General features: G+C 43.7%; 2 protein-coding genes across 2 annotated transcripts in view; both read left to right on the forward strand.

Moving 5' to 3' along the window:
* The first annotated feature begins 96 nt into the window (after positions 1-96).
* LOC308314055 (uncharacterized protein) overlaps positions 97-27,159 on the forward strand; it is a 236,247-nt gene continuing 209,184 nt past the window's right edge. The window contains exon 1 of the mRNA XM_080761449.1: positions 97-108. The gene's annotated coding sequence lies outside the window, so the exon portion shown is untranslated. The remainder of the gene's footprint in view (positions 109-27,159) is intronic.
* Positions 2,222-27,138, forward strand: hsd17b12a (hydroxysteroid (17-beta) dehydrogenase 12a). Its single transcript, XM_080761013.1, has 11 exons — positions 2,222-2,557; positions 15,839-15,885; positions 16,634-16,709; positions 18,694-18,801; positions 19,913-19,977; positions 21,207-21,251; positions 22,313-22,347; positions 23,014-23,095; positions 23,188-23,253; positions 24,375-24,524; positions 25,899-27,138. The coding sequence occupies exons 1-11, from the start codon at positions 2,380-2,382 to the stop codon at positions 26,046-26,048; spliced, it is 1,002 nt and encodes a 333-aa protein (XP_080617139.1). The 5' UTR covers positions 2,222-2,379; the 3' UTR covers positions 26,049-27,138.

Genomic DNA, 27,159 nt, shown 5'->3' on the forward strand with positions numbered 1-27,159 from the left:
GTAGCCTACGTATACGTTCTGAATGGCTGTTATGCCTATAAAGGGCTTTACATAGCACGCCACGACAGAATAGTTGATCTCATAACAATGGACATATCTAAACATTTTACACTGTCTGTGAGAATGTACAAACATTCCTGTACTGAAAACCCTGAAATTGTTGTGTTACAGGACTACAACATCTGTGTTGATCCATAAACCACTAACCAATACAGCATGCGGGCCACACACTGGTACATGCACTGATGCACTGTAACTCACTTAACACATTAAATGTGATTAAGTGCTAACACACCAGAGAACAGATCAGTTGTTATTCTTGAAGTGGCCTGCAACTTTGATTCTAGCTTAGAGGAAGACTTTTTGACCAGAGTCATTAAATACCAGCCGCTCCTTCAGACCATCATAGAGCTAGGCTACAGGTGCAATCTACTTGTGTTTATCTTCGGCAGTTTGGTTGTAAGAGGCTTCCAACAACTTGGGATGCCAAAAAAGCAGCTAAACGGCAAAATTCTGTGCAATCTCTTCTTCTACTATCGGTAGCTGCCAAATATGGTGAAGACGCTGTTACTTCCTTGACTTCCTTGTTGACTTCGTATTGTACCGCCTCCCGAGTGGCGACTGGCTAGATGCACGTCCTAGTTACTGCCTCTGATTGGCCGACCGCGTACATGCAGGATGTTTATAATGCTGTTGTGTCGTGGGAGGCGGGACATGGGAAGTGCAGGAAGAGAGAATTTCAGCGAAGCAAAACTTAAAAAAAGAAAAACTTTGGTTAATGCCGTTTCGCACACTTTGCGGCGGTGTCCTAAAGCTGTTGTATGCATCTTTGAAACATCTCACCAACACTCAAGCGACTGAGCAGGTGTCCGTGAACAGCCAGTGGGTAAATCTGCATCCTATGGAGGGTGGAATAAGCTACGAGGGACCCTAGGGTACCGCGTCCAAAATTCAGAAAAGGTAACCGAGGGTTCCAAAAGGGGCTAATAGGAGGGTTGTGGGCACCAGTGACATCATCGATGGGATGGGGAATCCAAGCTAATTGAACTGAAGGCTTTCTAGTTCTGAAAAGGTGCAATGTGAAAATGGAAGCCATCGTTCTCACAATAATAAACATTTTAACATTTTTGTAAAAAAACATCTGCCTTCTAACGATGATGTCACTAGTGGACAGGTTTCTGAACTGCCTCAGCCCTAGCCTGGCTAATAAGCCAGACCGAATCAGCCGACAGTGTGATTTGAGTCTGGGTTATTAGCCAGGCTACCTAACCTCAGCCCTCCTATGAGACACAGACTGAGTAGAAAATTGTGCCATTTTATCATGATTATTACTGAGAACCTATTATGAAGATAATTTAGGTTTAAAAGTGGTGAAGTGTTCCTTTAACTGCAATTGCAGACAGTGCTGAGGCATAAAACAGTTTCATACTCTGGGAAACCTGTCAATTATATGACAGGCTTTACTTTTAGTAAGAACGCTTCAGATTTTCTGAATTTCATGTTTAGTTTCTGACTGTTACTGAAATAAACAGTGTGTACATTGTACAATCAATGTCTGTATAGACTCTGAGATTGCATGGAAACAAATTAACGGACGATAATAACAATGGCACTGGGGAGTGGGACTTGGTGTCTGCCTTGCGTGCTTCTTCACGCCACCATGGATGTTCTTTTAGTAGGCTGCCTATAATATCATGATTCCAGACAGAATACCTTAAATAGCGGAGTGAGTCATGGCCAAGGTGGGAGCTTACTGATGGCGATGACTGACACCTCGCTTTAGCCAACAGGCTGCATCCAGTGGGCGGGACGACATGCACCTGTGTCCACCAACGAGAGCACTGTTTCATTCATAAAGTGGTGCAGTTCTTTGGGGGGTATCGCAAGGTTTCGTAATCTCACAGCGAAAAACCGACTAACCTGCTCAGAAGAGAGCCAATGGCGAGTGCCGGATGGGAGCTCCCGTAACAACGGACCAATCGTCACTCAGTCCGTTCCGACCCACCCTTCTTTTCATAGAGAAACCCAGTGAATGAGGGGAGGGGAGCCGTCTGACTGACGTGTCAATGCGCCAAACGGCGGGAGGGGGTATCCGATGACGGACGGGGATCGCAGCCAATGGCGTGCGGGGAAGGGTTCGTTCGGCGGCTGCTAGGAGTAGGAGGTGGGCGGGGCCCTTAAAAACAGGCCAGACTAGTGTTGGGTGAGTTGTGGTGGGGAGTCGGTGTGTGTGATGCTGCTACAACCTCCTTTATAAAGGGACTGTCTCACACTGTGGCTTGGAAATTAGAGCCTAACATTTTTGGAAGAGCCTAACATTTTGGAGGTCTACACACACACACGCGCGCAAGAGTCACCGCTCCTCCACCACCAGCTGCCATGCATTCGATTAACATTGGGGACATGCTTCTCATGGCAGAGACGCCACTCTTCTGGGTCGGAACCGTCACCGTGGCCTGTCTGGTGTTGGCCATCATCTACAAAGTACTCTCGGGCATTAGGATTTGGGTCCTGGGAAACGGGCAGCTTCTCACCCCAAAGCTTGGCAAATGGGCAGGTAAGTTGGTTTTAACAGCGACACACACACACACACACACACACACCGCATTTCATGTCACGAGGAGGGAGGGAGGGGGGGGACTGGGAGCTCAAAAACTACTAGACGTCAAAATCTTTTTTATTGGAAAAGTTAATGGCAAAAAAGGACTTTCTGGACCATTTTGTGTCTTCATTCGTGGTGGGGGCGGTCTTACATAATAGTCACAGGTAAGCAGACTGATTGGCGAGATAGTGGCTCCTTATTAGCCCAATTAGTTTGCTTTGTTTCGTGTTTAAAATCCGGACTGCATGGCTCCAAATAATGAATATTGTTCACCCACATTTTCTTTATTGGTAGGACTGATGCCCTATAATGTGGAGGGAGGGAGGGGGGAGCCGTCAGCCAAATTGCGCAGGCTATGCGCACTTTGAATTAAAAAGAGCAGTAGCCTATGTGTTACTGAATCAACCACATCAGCCCAGCCGCATGATGTCTGATGTGGGCCAAACCTTCATGCATGTCCAATTAAGACGTGACCTACATTTAGATTTAATTCCTGCTTTCCACCTCCACACGAATGCACCATATTCGACTGTAGTTTACGCCACTTTCATTTCTTTGTGATATTCAGTAGTCTGAAACATCATTTTGGAACATTATGTCTTGTTAGGGGTGGAGGTAATGGGGTTTTTGTTCAGATTTTCCGGGTCTTTCAGAGTTGTCTGTCATGTTATCAGACAAAGCCCCAAATGTTTTTGATGGGGTCTTAAAATGCAGACATTTTGGGGCACTTCAATCTTGTTGGCTACCAGCAGCATGTTCTGAGAAGTGTCTGATCGGAGTCGCCCTGGTGAAGCTTGACCCACTTTTCTCTCTCCTCCGGTCTCCTCTCCTCTGAGAATCTAGCTAGCCCTACTCTACTGCTGGCTGCGTGTGGAGGAGACGCGCTCAGTTTCTTGCTGCGCAATCCTCCACGTTGCCCCTTTTGCATCATTCTCAATCATCCGAATTGGCTGAAATCGCCATCCTTATGATCCTTAACTACATTTATATGCAAAAACGTAAATCTGTATCAATGATTGTTAAATGAGCCTATTCACTCTTTCGGTTTTTGTATCTGTGTGGGATTTTTTTAGGTGCACGCGCGCACGCACGCACACCGGTGAGTGAGTCATGCGCTTTTGCTTCATCACTTAGTCATCCTTTGGTCACAGGCAGCAGGAATTGTGAATGGACCCCATGCTTGCTTCCCTTCTAGATTGGTAACTTGGCTATAAGCGCCTCAAAGCAGATATTTTCCCTGCAATTTTTCAAGGCAAAGCCACCTATTTGTCTTTGTTAAAAGTTAACTGACTATAGTCTATTCTAAATGGCTATTCTAAACACGTGCGCAAACGTTTCTTTTGAGCACTTGAACTCAACTTTGTGTGTGGATGGAATGAATTGGCCACTCCTTGACGCGACTGTCTTGCTGGTTAACAGGTTTGTCTCGTCCTTTGTGCTGGGCTGTTCATGTGTGTATAGTGTTCATTCGGTTGCCTAACGACAGTATCGTTTGTGGCGGACGGCTGACGGGTGCATGCATAGGGGAGGCGGGGAGCAGAGATGTGGCAAGGAGGCCGTCTCGGTTCACTTGGTTCTGGTGTTTCCTGATATGCAGGTCTAGCCGGGCGGGTGCATGGCGCAATGCCGCGACCACACACACGTGCACGCTTTGGTGGCATCGGTGACTTCATGTGGAGACTGGAGAGTGAAACACTGATTTATGATGTTTAGACGAATATTGTATTAATAACTCAAACTAAACTTGAATTTGGCTTGCTGCTAATCTATGCTTTTATAACTTCTACATATGATGGACCATGATCTATCAGATGGACCTTTTATTTATTCATTCATCTGATAGTTTTAGTTTAGTCCCAGACTCGCAGTACTGTCCAATTTGGGTCTGCACTTGGCCCCTTTCGGATTAACCCTCGGTTAAGCTTTTCTGGGGTCCCTGAGTGCTTATTCCACTCTCCATGGGAGGCAGACAGATGTACATACCCTCCGTTCAGGCCGTGTGGCGCTCTGCTTGAGTGTTGGTGAGATGTTTCAAAGATGCAAAAAAAAAACAGCTATAGGAGACAACGGAAACATGGGAGAAATCGCATTAACCGCCGATGCCGTTAAGTATTTTTAATCTTTTTTTTAAAAGTTTTGGCTGCTCTGAAATTCTCTCTTCCTCACTTCCTTGTTGACTTCCCATTGTAGCGCCTCCCGAGCAGCGACTGGTTAGCTGCGTGTCCTAGTTACTGCCTCTGATTGGCCGACCGAGTACATGCAGGATGTTTATAATGCTGTTGTGTCGTGGGAGGCAGGACATGGGAAGTGAGGAAGAGAGAATTTCAGAGCAGCCAAAACTTAAAAAAAAGGTTTTGAAATCTCTCAAACACTGAAGCGGAGCGCTGCACGGCGTGAACAGAGGCCGGTATGTACATCTGCCTCCCATGGAGAGTGGAATAAGCACTCAGGGACCCTGGTGTAAGCGACGTCCGAACTTCAGAAAAGCTTAACCGAGGGTTTCCGAAAGGAGCTAGGTCTGCACTTTTCAATAATTTAATGGGTTGAATTATATTTAACCCATTACATTTGTGTGTGTGTGTGTGTGTGTGTGTGTGTGTGTGTGTGTGTGCTAAACCTTTGTGCACTGTTCTGTGGAAGTGTGTCAATGTTCTCAGTTACTGGGATGTCTTGAGGTTAAGAAATAACACAGAAAAGGTAGTTGGAAGCGCCGAAGTCCTGACATCACTCGCTCATCCCCTGCTTCTGCCTGGTTCTGGAAGTAATTTCTCTATGGAGAATAACATGGGGTCATCTTAAAATCGTCTGATATAATCATAGTGGTCCAAAAATAAACAAGCTGTCTCAGCGTTATTGTCAGGGAGGTGTCTCTGTATCGTGCTCCTTTGAACCCATTTAGGCCTGACCTCGAAATTAAAAAAAATCTTCTAAATCCTCCAGTTTTCTGAAATAAATATTTTCACAATAAAAAAAAATAGCAGACCTACAAGCTCGTAGCGCGCCACTCTGCGTGCTATGAGCTTGTAGATCTGCTATTTTTAAATGGCTAAATTATAATATAATGTTTAAAACGCCAAAAGGGGTTCCTGCCCAAAATGGGTTTAGACCTGCGTGGTGTTGAGCTGCTGAGTAGAAGTGTGCGGTTACAGCTGCAGGATTTACTGAGGAACTCCTGTTGCCATAAGAGTGGCTTTCCCTCAATACATGGGACCCCTAGTGGGGGAGACTGGAACTCCAATGAGTCAAGGCGGCATCCCCCAGTGTTGAATAGCACACTGACGACTTAAAAGAATAAAAAAGCCTCCCTGCAAAGTGCAAACGCATCTGAAGGCAACAAGCTTAAAGTTGGGCATAAGCATTTCACTGAACATGAAGCATTGCTGCATTTTTATCATTGAAACGTACTGTAGATTGATTGCTTTACAAATCAATGTATTTTGATAACCCCCAAGTTTTGGGCATTTGTTGTTTGTGGCTTTTCCTCCTCTGCCCCCACCCCCCCGTCCGCCCCGTACACAAATCTGAGGACGAATTCATGGTGTCATTGACTTATTTTCGTGAATCGACGCTGCAGTTCATTCATGGTAAAGCAACATGCAGACATGTGAATGAAAAGTGTTGCTCTGTGTGTAATGCAGGGTCTTCTCTCTAGGCGTGTGTGTATGCGTGTGCACAGAGTGAGAACGAGGCCTTTCATGTCATGAACATGCTCTAGGACACGTGCCAGAGCAAGGGATGCTGGGTAAAGAAGAAAGGGAGAGAAAAAATCTGCAGTTGCCTTAACCCCCCTCCCCCTGAATTTACGTCTGGATCAATAAAGGTACATGAGTATGTGCACAAATACAGTACAGTAAATTAATCTGATGTTCTTAATAAGTGTTCCTGCAGGAAAAAGCTTTGGTTAGAGGGAGGATTAATTGATTCACGTCAAATTTGCATATAGCTAGCTGAACAGTGATGCAACTAGGTTTTCAGTGTAATGTGTCCCGGGACCCACAGGTGGTCATTCAAATGGGTCCCAGTCCTAGATTGAGAACCACTAATGTACATTCTATATGAAGTGATGCAAATAGCCTGCATCCTTAGACTCACTAAATTGAGAGGACAAAATCATGTCGCCCTCCGGGGGTCCTGGGATGCAATACTGTACTCGGTACTGTACTCTTGAAGTAGGACTCCTAAAACGTCCCTGGGACCCATCTAAAAGACCACCCGGGACCCATTACATTGAAAACTTATTTACATGGATATAGTATAGGTATATGGATATGATATATATGCATATGCACTACTTCTTGGAAAGTAAAACCCTCGGAATACAGGGTAATGAGGCTACAAACTAAGATGCAACAAAGTTCATAATTATATGAAAAAGATGATTGCTTGTGGTTGGTTTAATGCGTCCTTTCATTTGCACCAGACATGTTTGGCTAGGGGCTAAAGATTTGAGCCAAGCCCCCCCCCCCCCCCCCCAGGGAAAAAAGGTCTACACTGCAGGAATCCCTGACGGTCGTTATGTAGTTGTCTCGCTGGTGGTGGTGTAACTTCACATAGTCACGTGTCGCCAACATATTTGGAAAGCCATCCATCGTTAAAGTGAGTGACGTCTTCTTCCCCTGGTTGTCGTCCATCTTGTCAGTCAAAAAGCTGTTTGTTCAGTGAGTGGTATCTGCTGACACATAGCCTACATTTAGGTATCGGTTTGTATAGCTTTCTTTCTCAAGGTTTCATAAGGGGGTCTGTTTTTTTCTTTTTTGCCTTTATTGTTAGTTACAGTGAAGACGGACAGGACAGAGGGAGAGAGATTACCGTCGGTAAACGGTGATTTATTACTGCGATAACAAAAAGATCAATACCGCCCCAGCTCTAGCCTCAACAACTGTTGGGTTCTGCGGGGGAATTCATTCATGGTCCCCTCCTTGTCCCTCTGTAAACCAAATCTCTTCACTGAAAGTGGGCCATCTATATGCTCACAACACGTCGTGTAGATCTGCTATTTTCGCTGAATGCTTGCCTATCTTCGCTAACATGCCCACAATTGAGACACTAGAGTTCAGGTGGTTAACACACTGGACAATAAGCTCCCAATAATGCACTTTATATTCACATCCAATGCCTGATGAAGCTCACTCCAAGTGGCTGAAATGTAGTGTACATACTTCTCCTTTTTGTGGTTAACTTTATCCCGAACCTGAAGACGGCTCAGATCTCTATTGTTCTCTTACTTTCTTCTCACAATCTTTTCTCCTTTTTAATTTTTAATTTTCAACCAAGGTTGAATGTGTGTAAAATAGTTTTCATTTGCTGCCAAATACATATTTGACCAGTTGCCCGAATGCCCTCGCACCTCGCAGGAAAGAAAGCAGTATATGAAAATGATCATCTTTTACTTTCTCTAATAACATGGTCCTAATAAATAAACAAAGTCCTTTTAAACATCCTGGGGTTTTGGGTTGTCTTCATGCATGCATTTAGGTATGCTGGGTATCTTTACGTATGCTACTTTTACAGTAGCATACGTAAAAAGTAGCATACGTAAAGATACCCAGCATAAGTAAAGTTACCCAGCATGCCAGCATACTTGCAGTAGTACTGGTTACTGTAGTCGTCGGCCTGCAGCTATTTAGGAATGTCTTTAGGTGTATTTAGGTATGTGATATTGATGTTATGGCTTATGGCTAATGGTGTGTAGCAGAGCGGCTCACAGACCCAGTCTGATGGCCTCAAAAGTGTAATATCTCCCCCGAGCCATAGGCAATTGCCTTTGGATTAGTGGTTGTTTGCTTTCCATGCGAGGTGCATGGCCCAGCCCTATGTCCTCTATTGTTGCAACATGCAATGCAGTTGACGCAACATTATGGGTGTCGATTGAAGGACTCAGAATAATCAATACTTGACCTGGTGTAATTTGCAGAGAAACTGCATATGGTGGTTGGTTAGGATGATATTCTTTCATGTGAAGCTAAGATAACATTTGAACCACTGTAGTTGGTGCAGTTTTTTCGATCTACTCCAAACTCTTCTGATCTGCAAGCTCACAATGTGTTGCAAATTCTTGCAGTGCGATGTGTTGTGAGCTTGTAGATCGTCTATTTTTGGCGACTGCGTCCCTCCGCACCAATCGCAGGGATGCTGGGGTTCAAGAGGTATATCCTATTCACTGATGTTGTCACACTGACACTTGGCTGCATCAATCAGTTGCTGTGTCTGAGCACACTTCATAAAATTTGAGTTTAACCCACTTGACGTAACACTACTTAACACTGCTAATGACGTGTATATTAGTCTTTATAATTAAAACCAAGGGCTGCCTTGGATGTGTATAGATGTCCTTTTTATTGATATCAAACCATTTTTATAAAACTTTCCTTCAGCAATCCTAGACCGGTTTGCGCATGCACAAAAGGCTGAAAGTTGCTCATAACTCTAAATCTATGGCACTCTCCATGGTTTTGATTATAACCTGGTGAGAGCAGGAGTGGACCTGATGAGGTGTAGGAGGTGCCCGGCCAGGAGTCAACCCCCAGTGCCTAGTCCCTCCACTCTCTGGATGGTCCGCCCAGTACCGGTCTGGCCCGCCCAGTACCGGCAGCAGATTGTGTGTCCCTGGGTTTTCCCTAATGGGACTGATCGAGGGTAGCTACTGGGACGTAAGTCAGGACTTGGTCACCCGAGTGAGGGGTATGATGTTGAGAGACCCGAAACCCAGAGGACCTTGGGATACATCACTGAGGATGCGTCCCAGGTGCATCCATGCAATGTTTTTTTTTGTTCTAACGCCGATGTTCTGTGGTCATTTCTACTTCAGCAAGCACCTCGTTTGGAATATTGACGCTTCTAGAGAGACATAAGACAAGTGAGCATGTGGTACTAAGGAAAAATTATGCCTGAGGGAAAATTACGCCTAATGAAAGGGGGGGCTTTTCAGAGTAAAATCTGTCTAATCTGCGTGGCAGGTGGCACTCCTTATTATGAGAAATTCCCCGGTATGTGTGTTATGTATATTATGTAGTATAGTATGTAATTGTGCCTTGACACACCCGACTCCAAGAAAGAGAGCGAGGAGGGAAGACATGGCTGCACATCTTCAAAGTCCTCTTTAAAACCCACCTTATACCCTCATAGTTGAGGTGATGTAAACCATTGATTTTTCGTTCCTTTTTCTTTTTTGTTTAACAAGGCATGTGACTTGAACAAGGCAATTTTTTGCCCTGTGCCCAAATATAGATTACTTCTATCTTAGGCAGTTCCTAAGTACCTCTCTCTCGCGCTCTCTCTCCTTTCTCTCTATCTAATTTGACCCCCCTCCTATCCTTATTTCTTCTCCCTCACCCCATCAAGCTGCATTTTTGTTGACTTTCAATTTGCCCATACGACTTTGCTCCCCAGCTGTGTGTGTGTGTGTGTGTGTGTGTGTGTGTGTGGAAAGAAATGTGTACAAGGAGGGGAGGGGGATTGGCGTTTCTTTTTCTGTGGTGGGAGGGGCCCTTGGTTGACAGCGGAGTGAGGGGTGCGACAGATTACATAACCGTGCATAATGAGCGAGGGGCATGCAAGGTCCGCAGTCCCTCCTCACTGAGAATCTTAATTGGAGAGTGACTGAGAGGACTGTGTGTGTGTGTGTGTGTGTGTGTGTGTGTGTGCGTGTGCGTGCGTGTGTCCTTGCTCTGCCTGGTCTGTGGTCTATATAGGTGGAGATGTGAGGAAGGCTGCAGCAAGAAGTTCGCTGGTGGTGATGCGCTGTGTGTGTGTGTGTGTGTGTTAGCGGTGGGCTTGTTGGTATTCAGGTGCTGCGGCAAGCAGGCAGCTCCCAGACGATGCAGTGCAGGCTCTCGGCTATTTTTACTCCACTTGCTGCTTTTTTTAGACCTTTGGAATAGTGAGCTAGGCAGTGGCAGGGACTGTTCTACTGCTAGGGAGGGATGGAGAGGGAATAGGGGGGGTCGGGGGGGACGACTACTAAGTAGCATCCACTGCATGTTGCACTTGCGCCCCCTTCTGGCCATTTGTAGAGCCAACATAGAAGGCTAGATTGTCACACAACTGCTGTAAATGAAGGAAATCGTGTTCACCCAGAGAAACGGCTGATAATAGTGAATGGAAATGCCTAAAGAGTGGCTGTTATTCTCACGTCCACACAAACTACATAAAGATGCAGCAAAATATAATCTATAGTATACAGTCGCCTAAACTGTCTAGCGCACCATCCGCCACCTTTCATTGTCGGTGCTGTTGCTCATGTGCTTGCTTGAGTAGCCTCTTCTTTTTTCTTTTTCTTTTTACAGGCTGTGTCTTACAGTCATAATGCGCTGCTCACGTGAGGGGAATTAAATCCTGCTTTTGTGTGTGTGTGTGTGTGTGTTTGTGTGTGTGTGTGTGTGTGTGTGTGTGTGCGTGTGTACGTGTGCGCGTCTGTTTTAACAATGGGCATATTTGGACACGGTGTTCTTTTGGAGTGCATTACAGGGGAACTTGAATGGGGGAATTTGAATTCCCTTTTTCCCATTCTGCCTCCATGTATTGCCACTGTTGCTAAGTGTCAGATGTGAATGGATATATATTCCTTTATAACAAACATAAAATCCAGACCTGGCATCAGAATGTGTCATACAAACTACCGACCAATTTCAAATTGAATGTCCCAAGTTCTCCCAACTTAAATTGCCCAACTTAACTTGCCCAATTAAAAAGGGTAAGTGAACTCTTTTGGTTACATCAGTGTGAAATACACGGGAGATTTCAGATCACTGTACAAAAGCCCTCACCCCCTTCCTTCCCTCCCACTCCAAACTTATTGAGAAAACGGTGCCATTACGTAATGGGAAGATGGTCAGTATTCATTCATAAGTAAATCGTGCAGATGTGTGTTTGTCAGGGGGTAGGGGTTGAAAGATTAATTAAAGGGCAATTGGACAGTTTAAGAGACTATTCATTAAGACCCTCTCACTCCATCTCTTTGAAAATGTCTTCCTGTTGCACATATTTCTTTTCCTTATTTGTTTTAACCAGGCATCTCCTGTTCAATGCTATTTTTGCTGCTGGTCACAAGTGGGCCCCTTTTCCACCCGAGTTGAACCCGTCCGGTTATTTTTTTCCTGCCTAATATTGAACCAGATCCGAGCGTTTCCACTGAAAATGAATTGGTTCAAAACCCTACAAGTTGGTTTGGAACTGGAACCAAAAAATGGCTGCCGATTCCCTGAAAGCACCAAGGAATGTTCCAAGAATCTAGAACGGAACGAGTTCTAGAACCTAAGTTATTTTGGTGGAAAAGGGGTCATGGTGTAGCTTACTGTAGCCTCTGAGTTGTGAATGACGTGCATACTTGCCCAGCCGCATGCAAACGCAGCCTATAAATGTTTGCATGCAGTAGCTCCACATTCTTCTCATCCAGCTTCAAATGGTGAAGTTAGCACATGCATGATCATGCATTCTTCGAAATAGTTAAGTACTGTACATGTGTACTCAACTACCATTTGAACTGTTAACTTTATGACTGCAAGCGCAGCCTTTCACTCAGCATAGCAACTGTCAAAATGGATTTAAGCGATCCCGCTTTATATCGATTAAAAAAATACCTTAAGACCTAGTAGGCACCTTATAGTATATATTAATAGAGATGTCACCGGATTTCTACTCTCATTCACTTGCATTAAGTTGCTCAAAAGCGCATGAGGCAATTTCACTCTTCCTTCCGGGTAGGAACTGAGTGCATTCTGGGATGGATTGCCCTAATAACATGAACTCGCTGGCCGTTGACTATCATAGCGCCATTTGCGCACATTCACATATGAAACATAGCGTTCATGTGTCATGGGCCCAATAACATGACTGTGCGCAATGATGGTCAACGGCCCAACGCTGGCTTGAGCTGCACTACTAAATTCGGCCACTATGTCCATTTTTCCTCAGGGTTTCCTCCTGGTGCCGTCTCTATTAATATATATACTCTTAAGGTATTTGATAGGATATGTGTGGACGTCCTAGGCATCATAAGTGTTAAAAGAAATTGGCCTAATATGGTGAAATCTAAATCTAATCATGTCTCAGCCCTAGTCTATCAAGGAGTCCTGGCCCAGCTCATCTATCAGGAGTCATGTCCCAGCCCATGTGTCTGTGTGCATGTGTTTGTCCATGTGTCCGGGTAGCTCGGCAGAGCACTCACTTTTCGACCGCAAGTTCATGGGTTCGATCCCGCGCACCACCATATCGGTGCATGAGTAGCACGGCTTCATGTCGTGCGGCAAGTACTGTGAGCTGATGCTAGGTGCTGCGCTCCACCTCAGTACTGGGAGCTGATTTCTAGGTGCTGCGCTCCACCTCAGCAATCTCCCAGAGGTGGCCGATACCGACAATCCTCTCTGACTTATACCAGCCCAAAATTATGGATATGAATGCTTTTTTTCTTTTCTTTGGTTAAGTTTTGCATATGGTAATATAATATTTACTTGGCACATTTCAGGATCATGGCCTGAAATGTGCTCAGTCCAGTGCAGCCGGTCTCTCAGTTTACTTTGTTCCATCAGTTTGAGCTGTTCTTTCTTGTAATATGAACGTCGGGAAGAATGCAGGCCAACCTGCAGAGCTGTCATAAACCACTCAAAACTAATTGGTCTTGGGGCCTACGGCTAGACTGGGGTCCCCAACTGAAAGTTATTGCCATTAGCATTTACTTATGCCTTCTGCGCTGCACACGGACACCGCCTATCGGCTCGTTCCTGCAGCAACGCAGGCGCGCCATTACGGTTTTCTGAAAAACCTATGTTGGTGGTGCTCAACCTTTTTCATGTCAAGGACCCCCAGAATGATCTGTATTTGACTGTGGAGTGGACCCCCATCTGAAAATATGTTGTTCCAGGGACCCCCCAGAAGCAAAGATATGAGTTAAAAATGTTCGCCCTGAAAGAATATGCGCCACATTTTCACAATTAGATCTGCTATTTTTCAACGGCTAAAGTATAACCTAATGCTTAAACCAGCAAAAGGGGTTCCCAACTTCCCGCGCAGAATGGGTTAATGACAGTAGAGCGTACCCTCTCGTGTAATATCGCTTGATTTATACACCATTACATGACATTGTGTGCTGACGAGAACAGGTTGGTAGCAGTAACCGTTGTTATGCATATAATGAGATTATGCCTATGTTAACGTCTCGGAATAGATGCCGTACACTGACTTGGTCATTGTATTTCTATTATTACCACTTAAACCCTGTTGACCGGTGTCCCCCTGGGGTCTATACGCAGCACCCTCCTTTTTCCCCACTACACCACCACCAAATCTCCTGACCGAAGATGGTCGATTTACATGCTTGATTGAATATGTTGTAAGACAGAAATGCAAAACCGTACAAGTCAAGTAGTCACTCGAAAAGGAAAAAGTCCTCGTGCCGTGGTCTTGTTTCCATTGGGGTTCTATTGCTCACAACAACAGTGAGTTCGTTGTATTTTTGACATTTCTGTATGACCGTTTGCCTAATTATGACACGGATTTGGGACTCTAGGGGTTCATGTGGTTAAGCATGGTCATGCCTATGAGACCGTAGCTTAAATGAAATCTCTGCTTCACTCTCTCCACTGTGCCCCACCATCTGCAGGCTGAGCCAGGTTTGGTACAGCCCACTTCCCATTGAGTCTTTTGTGGCACAGAACATTTCATTCTTAACTCGGGGGGAGGGGCGATGTTTAAATATAACCAACATTTTTTTTTCTTTTTGACTTTGTGCTGCTGCTGCTCTCGTTCTCCCACAGCCACTGTCATTCTGCTTCGAACATTCGCTCACTTCACTACCGTTCTATTTTTAGATGCCCTTAGGATCCCTCCTCCTCCTCCACCCGCCTCCCTCTCTATCTATCCCCCTCCATGTACGTCATCGCCCCCCTTCTATCTCTCTGCCACCCCCGCCGCCCTCCCTCTCCACTTCTCTGCCGGAGAATGGCTTCCATCCATATTAATCTTTCATTGAGCGTGATGCGCTTGTGCACGTGATGAACTTGTGCATTTCACATGCATTCCATGCAAGCATGTGTACCCCCCCCCCCCCCCCCCCCCCAAATCCCCTTCCCTTGTTCTCCATCAATTCTCTTTTCCACCTTTGTCAACCGTGCATCTCTATCATCCACCCAACATCTGTCATTCTGTTCACTCACTCCGTCAGTGAGGGGCTGGTGTTGACGACCAGCTCTGGTTTAAAAATGGTTCTCTCTTGAACATCTCTCCTCCCTTTGCCCAGCTAGCTACACTATCTTTTCCAACCCATTCTAATTGTTCTTTTATTCAATCTGCTATCTGTAGCCTTAAAGCGGCCACAAACGTAATTCGATGACTGGAATACATGTGTATGGTGTATTAATGACATATTGTGGTGTTCTTTGTGAATGTCTGTCTGAGCCTAGAAGACTATCACTGTCTTTGTTCACTGTCATTGTTCTAACTCCATCTAATCTACACAGTCTGATCTAGATTAATCTACACACCATCTCATCTCCTATACCTGTCTCCGTTTGCACCGGTGCCTTTTGTAGTGACAAATGACAATCCAGCTCGATTTAATCTCTCCATGTAGAATTGGTATCTGTCTATGCCATCTCTTGTCTGTAGGGTTGATCGAAAGGATGGGACGATATAATCGTTATTTATTGTGATAAACACTCGAAATAATAGTATCGTGGCGATTTGAATTTATCGTGTAAGTATAAGCAAATTTGGTACACTCAATTCACTCTACACAATACTGAAAATGGCACATATGCAAGATCACAACATACAGCTTTTGTACTGTACTTGTCAAAATGGTGGAGCATATATAATGTGACGTGCAGGAATATACTGTTGGCAACGGCTCTGATACAACAAGTCATATTAGTTGGTATGTTACCAGCTGTACGATGGCAACGCATCGTGAGCTTGTAATCTGCCGTTTAACCTAAAACCTTTACAAGTGTAGCTAGGCTAGTGTCAATCTTTTTTTTTTTCTTTTCCCAGTTTTCATTTCAAAATGTTCTTTCATAACTACTGATTTCTTTACTCTATAACGTTGCTGGATATTCTCATGCATCGTTCCACTTGTTTGCGAGATCCTCCACAATGAACTCTCCAACTCCTTTTTAAAGTCATAACATCAGTGGACTGAGTTGAACATTATATGATGGGACTTTTGCATGTGTGACTGAAATATAAACGTGTTTAAAAGAGAACATAAATTAACAGAATGCTGTCTCCCCCGCCTCTCCCTAGTTGTAACTGGAGCCACAGATGGAATCGGGAAATCCTACGCAGAGGAGGTGAGCCACCAAGACCCCGTTTTCATTTATTCATTTACATCATGTAAAAGCTCAGTGATTTTTACACACAGCCATACTCGTGCACGTGCACACACACACGCACAGCACTTGTTTCACATGGCACTGTACGTCAATGTACCTATTAATCAATACATGTGCACACACCCACACACAAACGAGCACAACACATGATACACAACTTTTTTAATTACTTAAACCCTACAGTGCAATAGTGGAAAGTAACTTTAGAACATTTACAAGTACAAGTTTGAGGTATTTGTACTTTAGTATTTCCAATTTCCAGTACTCTTTACTTCTACTCCACTACATATACTGTCGATTGTTATTACAAAACGGCCCTATATAGATTTTTAAAATGGCCAATCTACAAGTTAAATAGGACATTCTGTATAGTGAGTATGTTTTGATGCCAATACTTTTGTACTTTTACTCAAGAACATTTTGAATTCCGGTAACTGGGTTTCTGAAAGACTATGGTGACCGTCACATACTGTATGGCATTGTATGTGGTTGACAAACCTTCTGTTGTAAAGCCCATCTATGTTGACTTGGCAAAAGTTGTAGAAATGTGAATGTGGCACTGGTAAATCATTGTACATAAGACGGTGTCTAGTGTCTATATATATATATAGGCTATATAAAGTTAAACCAATGTAGACACCAAGGTTGTTGTGTCTGTCTGCATGTGACCTGTGTCCGTTACTGAACAGTGTTCTCTTGTGTGCAGCTGGCCCGTCGAGGATTTGCCATGATGTTGATCAGCCGCTCCCAGGACAAGCTAGATGACGTGGCCAAGTCACTCGGTAAGTGTTGTGTGTGTGTGCCTTGTGGAACACATCTCACGGTTGAGGGGGATACTAAGTGAGGGTGATCAGGCTGTGTACTAGCACTGCACTGCACACTTTCCCCTCGCATTAGTGTGTTAGTGTTCATTTTTAACAGTTTCCATCGGATGACCTATAAATGTGATTCAATTGGACGACCCCTTAGTTTGTAATGTTTATATAAAACAAAATAGCGGTTCTTGGCATCGATTATCATCAAGCAACGCTTCGCTTCCATGTTGGTGATGTCATCGTTCATTTTCCATCTACCGGTCCCGGGCTGGACAGGATCCCAAAAACTCTTTGTATTGGACTCAAATTGAGGTGATCATCCAAAACATCCATGTTTTGGAGATCAATAAAAAATAATTGGCGGCCGTGCTGGTCCGTTTCAGCTGTTGTGGGCCTTAAGCTTAGATCTAGGGTACGCCCGTAAAATGCTTCCGTGTTCCCGGAAGTAGGTGATTACCGATGGTGTCGCCTCAAATAAGGTCCGCAATGGCTGAAAAGCCATTGCGGATGGCAGCATGGAAGGATAAAATATGAAAACAAGCTATGCTGATGCTACCTTGGAGCCATGACCAACAACAATCACAATAATATGTCAGAGAGCCCTTCTTCTTTGATTTTAAACACATTTTTCTGGCACTGTGGCCATATTCATATGATGAATTTAGGGGTCTTTGACATGAAAATGTTTGAGCAGGAGAGATGCACGTTGGGATTGCTCTCAGCTGAAACGAAGCAACCCCCTCCCCCCCCCCCCATCCTCTGTTTTCTCTGGCAACGAGCTCCCACAGTGCAATTTTTGCCTGTCGTGCCTCAGGTCTGGGGAGGGGGGGCTGATGGGTAGTCACGAGCATGGGCGCAGTGTGCCAAAATCCTGGCACTCCTCCCTCACAGTGAGCGTGACAAAACTGACTGCCCTAGCCCTCCCTTACAGGTCGATCCACCATACAGAGGTGACAATTTGACAAAGTTACATTGTCGTTTATGATCACTTGTATCGTTAACTGTCATTAGAACAGTCGTTCTAAGTCGCTACGATTGTCTCACCAAATGGCAAGAACATTAGTCTTTAATTTTTTTGCATCTTGTCAAAGCTTTTGCAGGAATTTATCTGAATCTTTTAGTCGTTGTACCCAACCTTATAACCACCCAAACGTTAAACATTTCAGTTGCAACCTTGGATTTCCTTATGAACTTGTGGAGATGTCTTGTCACATGGACTTGGCAACAACCATATTAGTTGATCTGACAACCAAAGTCTTGTGTGCAATTTAATCTCATTTTGCCTCCTTTTTTCTTCTCTTGTGGTACTGATGTCTAAATATAGACTCATGAATTGGATGTTCACTTATAGTCCTAATATACCCCTCCCCTCTTTCGTTCTTTCTTTCTCCCACTCGCGTGCTCTTTTTTTTTTTTTTTTTTTAAACTCATGTCTCTTTATCTGCTGTACTGTTCTGCGTAAATACTGACACACTGCAATTTCTTTAGCCGAGGCACATCCCAAGAATTTTACTCTCATAACTCCTCTCCACCGCCCATTACACAAATCAGTCTTTGGACAATAAATTCTAATTGCAGCATGCAGTCATAGGGAAGGAGAGGGGGACTGAGCCGGGGGTCTTGTTTGGTCCATAATGCCCCCTCCTGGTAGTATTTGGTAGTAGTCTTTTGAGCTATAAATGGAGCTTCGGGGATGTAGGTGCAATGTGCTTGTTTGTGTATGTTGTATAGGTGATGACCAATAACATGATGCATAGTATGAGTGGTCACAAAGAGATTTGGACATGAGAGGCATTAGCCGTCTCTTTCAATTTACATGATTTAATGGCAAATTGTACCCACTGCTGTTTTTTTCCACGCCCATGCAAAAACGTATGTTTATCGGTTTCTCTATTTGGAGAAAATATTCTTGATTGATCTTATGGTTTACTCCATTCTCCTTCATCCACAGAGGAACAGTACAATGTTGCGACAAAGACCATCGCTGTAGACTTTGGCAGGACGGACATCTACCAAAAGATCGAAGATGGGCTGGCTGGCTTGGAGATTGGCATTTTAGGTAAGAAGTGTTCTTGCCCTCCCTTTTACATTTAATGGGGTGGAAGTGTGTGTGTGTGTGTGTGTGTGTGTGTGTGTGTGTGTGTGTGTGTAAAATAATTCACAGGGTTTATTGAGTCCCCTTAATTGCCACGTGTATATGAGGGAACCTTTAACAATGGATTCTTGGTGCCTGATATTTCTTGTGTGACTGGTATGTACAGTGTACCAACTACCCGTCACATGAAGGCCCACACCCTGCATACCAGTGTAAATAACAGTTTTATTAACCTTGGCTTTTCTTCCGAGCTGTCATGGGCTGTGACATGGTGTTGACACAAAGGCCAGAACTGGAATTTGGAAGGTTTTGCGATGCTGCTGTACATTTTGGTATGTTGTATTGTCCATGAGGAAGGTCTTTCTGAAGATGACTGTTTGGAAAGAGCAGTGGTTGTAATATAGTTGGTGGCTGATTTGCTGGGCAGAATGGTGAAATCAGCCCTCAACAGCTTCTGAAGTACATTTACTTAAGCACTGTTTTGAGGCAGTTGTACTTTACGTAATACCCAATACTTTTACTCCACTACATTTCGGATCCAAATAGTAGCCTATACTTTTATTCCACTACAGTTATTCGGGGGGGGGGGGGGTGCGGGAGCCTCATCTCTTTTCTTACTTGAGATGAGAGTGATTACAGTAAGTTTGATCTAGATTGTGAATGACTGACCCAACCCAAAACGTGATCTCTTCAATTTACCAATTGACAGAGTTTCAAGTAACCCACAAAGGTTTATGAAATGTACTCCCACAGACAGGCACAGTGGGACAGGGTAGCAAAGTACAAACTTTCCAATAGTACATAAGTTATTGTAAGTGAGTTCAGCAAATTCTGGATTCAACATCGGTAGACTCACTGTGCTAGAGTTTCAGTTAAAGTCTTGAGCTATGAGTGCTTTTTTTATTGTTGAATCAAATGCCACAAATACTCTTTGTCCTTTGGCTGATGTGCTTTGCTTTCTCTCCTAACAGTTGTAAGGCGTGGTTGTGCCTTGTAGGTTTTGCTGCCACCTATCGGAGAGAATAACTTTACTCGATTGCATCTCATCATAATAACCCATCTTGTCTTTCAACAGTCAACAACGTTGGTGTGTCATACCCCTATCCTGAATACTATCTCCACATCCCAGATTTGGACAATGTGAGTTTTATCATAATTAATGTATGAGCTCTTAACTGTAATGTTCGTAGAGTGACTAGGTCTAATGCCCAATTTCATAGGCCATTTCTGAAATTGGGCATTACACCTAGTCCCCTAGTACAAATATCTACGTATGTGTCATAGAGCTTTGACCCGAGGGTGGGATTAGCGATAGACCAACATCATTCCACATACTGAGGTTAATCCAATTTGTGACATTTAACCCATTCTGTATGGGAACCCCTTTTGGTGTTTAAAGCATTATGTTATACTTTAGGTATTGAAAAATGGCAGATCTACAAGCTCATAGCAAGCATCGTCATAGCTTGTATTCTTTCAGAGCAAACCTTTTTAACTCAAATCTTTGCTTCCTGGAACAACATATTTTCAGATGGGGGGTCGGCGGCCAATTACATATATTTTGGGGGTCAATCCTTTCACCTATAAATTATTATTATTATTATTATTTTTAAATATTTTTAACTTTATCTTATGCAAGGAGGCAGGCAGGGCCATTGCTAGCCGGCCCTGGTCCAGTGCGTTAGCCAGTTCAGTTCTCTCTAACGCCCTTCCAGGAACTCCTCTGCTTCACACAAAGAAGAAATTCCACTGCCGTTCGAGGGGTCCTTTTTATTAAACAAAACTACTTTGCTACTCGCCGAAACAAAGACTGTTTTGTGGTGTTGAAAGTCTTTTCTCCAGGCTGGGAAGCCTCTCAGGACCCCACCTTATACAGGTCCATTTCAATTAATGAAAAATAGAATATTGTGTAAAAGTAAATTTTCTTCCGTAATATAATTGAAAAAGTTAAACAATGAATTGAAAGTATTTAAAACCTTTTTGTTTTTGTTTTAATCTTTACGATTATGGCATAGCTTACAGCTCATAACAATCTAAAAATTAGAATATTTTACGAGACCACTAACATTTTTTTGACCATCTGAAAGTATATAAATTACTAGTAACTGGTGTACTGAACATCGTATTACTATGCTTAACTGGCCTGACCTGAACCCCACAGAGAATCTAGGTTGTATTGTCAAGAGGAAGGTGTGAGACATGAGACTAAACAATAACATCTCATAACATCCATAACATCTCAACAGTGACAAAGGCTGATCACCTCCATGATAGACAACAACTATCTGTGCATTCTCTTTGCCTTTCAGTTCATCTCAAACATGATCAGTTTAACACCAACCTATCTGCACGTTCTCTTTGCCTTTCAGTTCATCACAAACATGATCAACGTCAACATGACCTCCGTGTGCCAGGTGCGTTTCGCTCTACATTACAACACTGCTCACCTGCTTTAGGACCATCTTGTACAAAGAAGTGATGCCCGTCAGTGTATCTTTCTCTTGGGGCCCCATTTACACTGGCAGCCAAATCCAGCCTGAATCAGGTCTGTGCCACATCCAGATTGGAATCCGATTTGTTTAAATAAGTCTACACACAAGTCGCATGGAATCCGATTTTTGCAAATGCGACTTGAGCCACATTCAGATGTGATTTCAAATCTGCTTTCAAGAGATCCGTCTCAGTGTGAACGTGGCCATCTGATCTAAATAGGATTCCATGTGACTTGTTTGTGTTTAGACTTCTTTAAACAAATCTCATTCCAATCTGTGTGTGGCACAGATCTGATTCCGGCTGGATTTGGCTGCCAGTCTGAACACACAGATCTGTGACCGATCCCATCTGGTCAGTTGCAAATGCAGTGTGAACGATCGGGCCAAAAGCTCAGATTTTGTTGTTTCTTTTCAACACAAACTATTTTAACTGCTACCTGCTGCCGTCCGTTTCTCAACCTCTCCATACTTTCTTGCCTCTCCGTTCCTCTCCTCTTCCTCCTTCTGCTGTCTCCACTGCTGCGCGTCTCTCTCTCTCTGCAGTCAGTCGGTGGTTCCCAGAGCAACAGTGAGCTACACCAACGCTGTCTGAACCCACCTCCCACGCACTCGCATTCTGTCTCTCATTCCTGTCACTCTCTCTCTCTCTCTCTCTCTGTGGTTCTGTCTTTCATTCTGTTTTCTCTACACATTTAAATCCTCAGTGTTTGTTTAACACTGAGGAACCTTTAAATGTGTAATTATTTCCATCTCATCCTTTTTCTTTCTCCCCATCCTGTCTTTTGTATCTTTATTTTTGTCTTTCATTCTGTGTGTAAAAATAGACCCTTCATTTATAATGTTTAGTCTTTTTGTGGATTTTGTGGTGTGGAATTATAGTACTGCTTTGCATGACAGTAAAAATCCAACTTGTTTTATTCAAACACTAAAACTATATTCAATCCCCCTATATGTATTATTTATTTATTTCTCTGTCGCTGTAGATGACTCGCTTGGTGCTTCCCAGAATGACAGAGAGGTGAGTGTGAATGAGATTCCTCCCAATGTTTTAACACGACTGCCATCGAATGCAGCAGAGAATGCCAAAAGCCTCTTGTTCTTCCAAGAACATTAACTGTGAGCATACACCTGTTAAGGTGGTCTCTCTTCAAAAAGAAAAGGGAGAAAAATTCTCTCTCTCCGTCCTTTCTTTGTTCACACTGCTGACAACCTTTCAATTCACACAAAGTGCACTCCTGCCCGATTGGCCGCATTGATCCCATGTGTTTCCCGCTGGCCAATGGGAGCGCGGGCAAATTTGGTGCCGTGTGAGACTGGCATGTCACTCCACTACATCACTGCAGCAACAGGCTGCCATGGCAACACACACATGCGCACACACACACACACACACACACACACACACACACACACACACACACACACACACACACGACACATGTGCAACACATGTGTCCATTGGTGTGAGCTGAGGAAGACATGCAAGCATTGCACAGTAATGCACACACTATATATTCTACTCTACTGTGTGTAGTAGGCTACATTATTATTATTTCTAGATCTGCTCTTAAATGTGTAGGGTTTACTTTCTTCCATAGATATGCTCCTAGATGGAGAAATGTGTAGGGTTTACTTTCTTCCATAGATATGCTCCTAAATGTGTAGGGTTTACTTTCTTGCATAGATCCAGTGGAGTGATTCTCAACATCTCTTCTGCCAGCGGCATGTACCCTGTCGCCCTGCTGACACTGTACTCTTCTACAAAGGTAGGTGTGCGTGTGTGCGTGTGCGTGTGTCCAAAGTAGGCCTTCTTATTGGTGTGATTTGACTCAAATGTGTCTTTTCTCTCGGTTTTCAGGCCTTTATGGATTTCTTCTCTCGTGGTCTGCAGGAGGAGTACAGACGTCGCGGCATCATTATCCAGGTCAGTCTGCACACTGTTTTTAGCCCTGCTAGTGAGGGCACAGGCTTTCAAACAGTTCAAAGCTTTCAGCTTTGTTACGTTGGGTGTAAGGAGCAGCGTCTAGGGACCCCTCTGGGATCCTCGGACGCATACATGGGGTCTGCTAAATCTTTGTGTGATAGACATGTTTTCTTTTCCACTTACCCTACATCCATTATCCATATGGGGGATGTAGGGGGAAGTATTGAGGGTTTAATAAATGTCTCAGGATACACATTAAATCAACTTTTTGTGTGAGTGAGTGCCCATTACTTTCAGAATACACTTAATACAAATCAACTTGGTGAAATATATTGTTTCCAACTTAGTAAAATATATTGTGTAAATAACTAAATATGTCTTTGTCGCAGGCTAGAGATTACAATGTTTTTTTAAAGGAAGAAAGACAAAACACGATGAACAGGGGGAGAAAACTAGAACAAAATTATCATTTATTAAAACTGTCATTAAGGAAAACAATTCTAAATCTTAAACAAGCTGATTTGTGTATTTGCGGACACTAAACCATGAATTTTACCATAGTGTACTGTTGAGGCATAGATTTGAGGAACAAGTTGGAACTTGCATACAGCACCATACATGGATAGTTGGATACCATCCATGGGAAAAGACTCCCATCTGCTGGTTAGACTGGGTATATCCACACGAGCTGTTGCATGCCATAAGAATAATGTTTCAATATCTGGACTTGGGGTGAGCTATTGTAATTGATGATGCCTACAACATTAACATAACGGTAAACTGTAATTGAGCATTTTACTATATTATATCTGGTATGTCCTGCCTCCCTGCTATTCATTCAGTGGGTTTTGAAGCACTTGGAAGAACGCTCTACTTCCACATTTGTTGGCAAATGTGGAAGTGCAAACGAGCGCTCAATGTTAAACCCCAGCTGTGCTATATGCACGGGCCCGGCTGCAGTTCCAGCTTTGACCAGTAGCCTCGACGGCTTCAATTGCTGGCGAGCAATTCTGGGGGCTTGGTTATATCCCCTCTCTACCGCCTCATAAGACGACATTTAAAACGTCAATCTCTTGAGTTCAGCTTGTTGACTACGTCCGTTTGTTGTCTCCTCTCTGCAGAGTGTTCTGCCTTTCTTCGTGGTCACTAAGATGACCCGCATCAAGAGGCCCACCCTGGACAAGCCAACCCCAGAGCGCTATGTGGCTGCCGAGCTGGCCACCGTGGGCCTCCAGAGCCAGACCAACGGATATTTCCCTCACGCTGTCATGGTAGGCTCAATGATATTATTGCTACACCACTGCTGTTACTGAGGCCTATAATGTATGGCTTCAGACTGCGGGCAAATCCCTTGATCTTGGCACTGGCTTTCCAAGCTGTTATTTGCATGTAATTGGGATCGGATTTGTGTATTCAGACGTCTTCAACCTTATTGGTTCTTATAGCAGGGGGGCCACAGGCCCAAAAACTCAAGGAATAGAGTTTAACTTGTGATGTCATGCCGCACTTTTAGCCCTCCTATACACATGTTTAATGTTTGTCTTTAGTTCAACGTTTGATTTGTAAACGCCATTGTCAATGAAGAGAAAATGTACGTCGTCATATTGTCTCTTTATTGTTAATGGCGTTTAATGTTTGTGTTGGCACGGTTTGTTTTACATCACCTAATCAACTTGAGTTAGACTTTAATATATTGGCGCCCCTCACAATTTTTCCTATTCATTTGGTCATTAGGGTCCACAGAATGAGAGGCCTGCTCTGCCGGAAACACCCAAATGTGCTGACCTCATCACATTTGTGCTGATCTCATCACATTTGTGATGATGGCTAAGGCAAAATCTCAAATGGTCTGTGGATTAAATGCAGAAACAAATTGATATGAAAAAGGTTGGTTGGTTGGTTGACTTACTACCAGGCTGGTTCCTAGCTTCCTCTAGCTGTATAAATGCTCTCCTTTTAACTCTTACTCCGCTAGCATTTATTGAAAGATTAGGATCTAATTCACGCCAGCATTGTTTTAACTTGAGCTCTTATTTTGAAAAGCCACCGTTCAAGTCTACCGGAAGTAGCTTATCCTAGGACGCGACGGAGCCGAGCCGGGCTTCGTTTACATGATCGATCTATGCCGGTGCATTGGAGAGCTCCACATCGCCGGCTCTGTGCCGTCAAAGAAACGCTGTTTTGACCAAAATGCCATATGGGACAAGGAATAGGAGATACAGGCGATTGAAAGAAACTGATAGACTGGATTATTATGGCGACGACGATCTAAGATGGGCAATCCAGTGCTGTGCTAACAACACAGCTAGCTAACCGGCTAACGTAAGTAGCATTATGGCTCGATCGATCGAATGCACTATAAAAGCACAATTAATCTTCGGCAATGGCGTTAAGCGTCAGTATCAAAATTAGGCTTCAATTGACAATGATCTTCGGCAATGGCGCTATAGTTAACAGCGGGCGAGCATCGGGCGACACATCGCCTAATCGCCCGCATCGGGCGAAAAGATGAATTATTTTTTATCTTTTCAGGCGATGTTCCTCCGCCCACTTTTCGACTATCGCAAAAAAATCGCACTGTTAGGGTTGGTTGACTACCACGGCTCGTTCCAAGCTTCCTCTAACTGTATACATGCTCTCCTCAGGGTTGGTTGACTACCAGGCTGGTTCCGAGCTACCTCGTCAACTTCTTCGGTGCGAGGATGAACCGTCTCCAGCGAACCGGCTACCTCAACAGGAGGAAACTCAGAGCGGCGCAGAAGAACGGAACAAGTGGGTTGAAGAAGACTGAATAAAAGAAGACGACGAGGCTTCGAAAATCTTTGTCTTGGAAAATCTGGAGTTTCTGGCTAGAAAGGAAAATGTGCGTGTATTTTGTGTGTGAGCATGTGTGATATTTTTTCTCCGGGAATTTCACCTCTGTGCCTTTAAATATGAGTGCGTGTTTGCACATTATATTTGCAACCTCCATTCTGGTGTAATTTGGCCTGGTGTGCAGTAGGGCTTCATCAATTTGCTATGGCCAAAAGGGCTGCTAAAAGGAAGGCGCAAGGTGACATGATATCCTCCTCAGCAAAAGGGAATTCAGGCATTCCTATGTAACTGAAGGACTTAATGAAGCGGATACCTGTGTGATTTCTATTTGCTCTGCTGTTGTAAGCAGTAGTGAAGTGGTGGCGGGCCAATAACTTTTATTATTTTTTTATGACGGCCACATACACATCTTGCAGGTGGGGGGAGGCATGACCAACAACTGAAGCCTATTTACATATCAAAGCTCTATAGGTTAAACGTTCTATGGGTTAAGTCCATGGTTTGGTTTAAGTTTGTCGTTTGGGCAGAGTACGATGCCTATATGAATCTATTCCTTAACCAGGGATATAGACGCATCAATCTGTCAACTTCTCATCACACATCAATACCAGTATGAACAGTATTAAGACACCCTTGTCACAAAATGAATAGTAGTAAATTAGTAATATTCCACTCCCAACATTAGATTACAACTTGACAAAATGGACACATGATTTGACTATCTTTCAATGGCCTTAAGTTGACTGACCCTCTCCCGCCCCCAAGATGCAAGTGTGGCTGATATAAAATGAATTATTATGAAACTGTTTTGTATTTTTCTCACTATATCAAAGACATCCATGTACACAACTGCCTAGTTTGGTGTTATTAATTTGTGCCAATGATTTCTATAAATTGTGTGTGGCCAGTGTGCAGACTGTGCAACGGAATAATTTTTATTTGGGCAGCTAAAGGTGCCTTATGAAAGTTTCAGGTGCAACTCTACCTTTGTATTGGAGTATCAAGAATTTTGAATGTGGAATGCAATGTGCCAATAACTTGTTTCTAGATTTGTTAATAAATAATGCTTTACAAAAAGAATTGTGATCTTTT

This window comes from Protomyctophum bolini (genome assembly GCF_963924005.1).
Source record: "Protomyctophum bolini genome assembly, chromosome: 4".
NCBI lineage: Eukaryota > Metazoa > Chordata > Actinopteri > Myctophiformes > Myctophidae > Protomyctophum > Protomyctophum bolini.

What these genes read in the sequence shown, in the direction of transcription:
- hsd17b12a (XM_080761013.1), top strand. Translation starts at nt 2,380, where the DNA reads ATGCATTCGATTAACATTGGGGACATGCTTCTCATGGCAGAGACGCCA. An exon ending in TGACGTGGCCAAGTCACTCG is followed by an intron (nt 16,710 to 18,693) that starts GTAAGTGTTGTG and finishes CTTCATCCACAG; the next exon opens with AGGAACAGTACAATGTTGCG. An exon ending in GTCGCGGCATCATTATCCAG is followed by an intron (nt 23,254 to 24,374) that starts GTCAGTCTGCAC and finishes TCCTCTCTGCAG; the next exon opens with AGTGTTCTGCCTTTCTTCGT.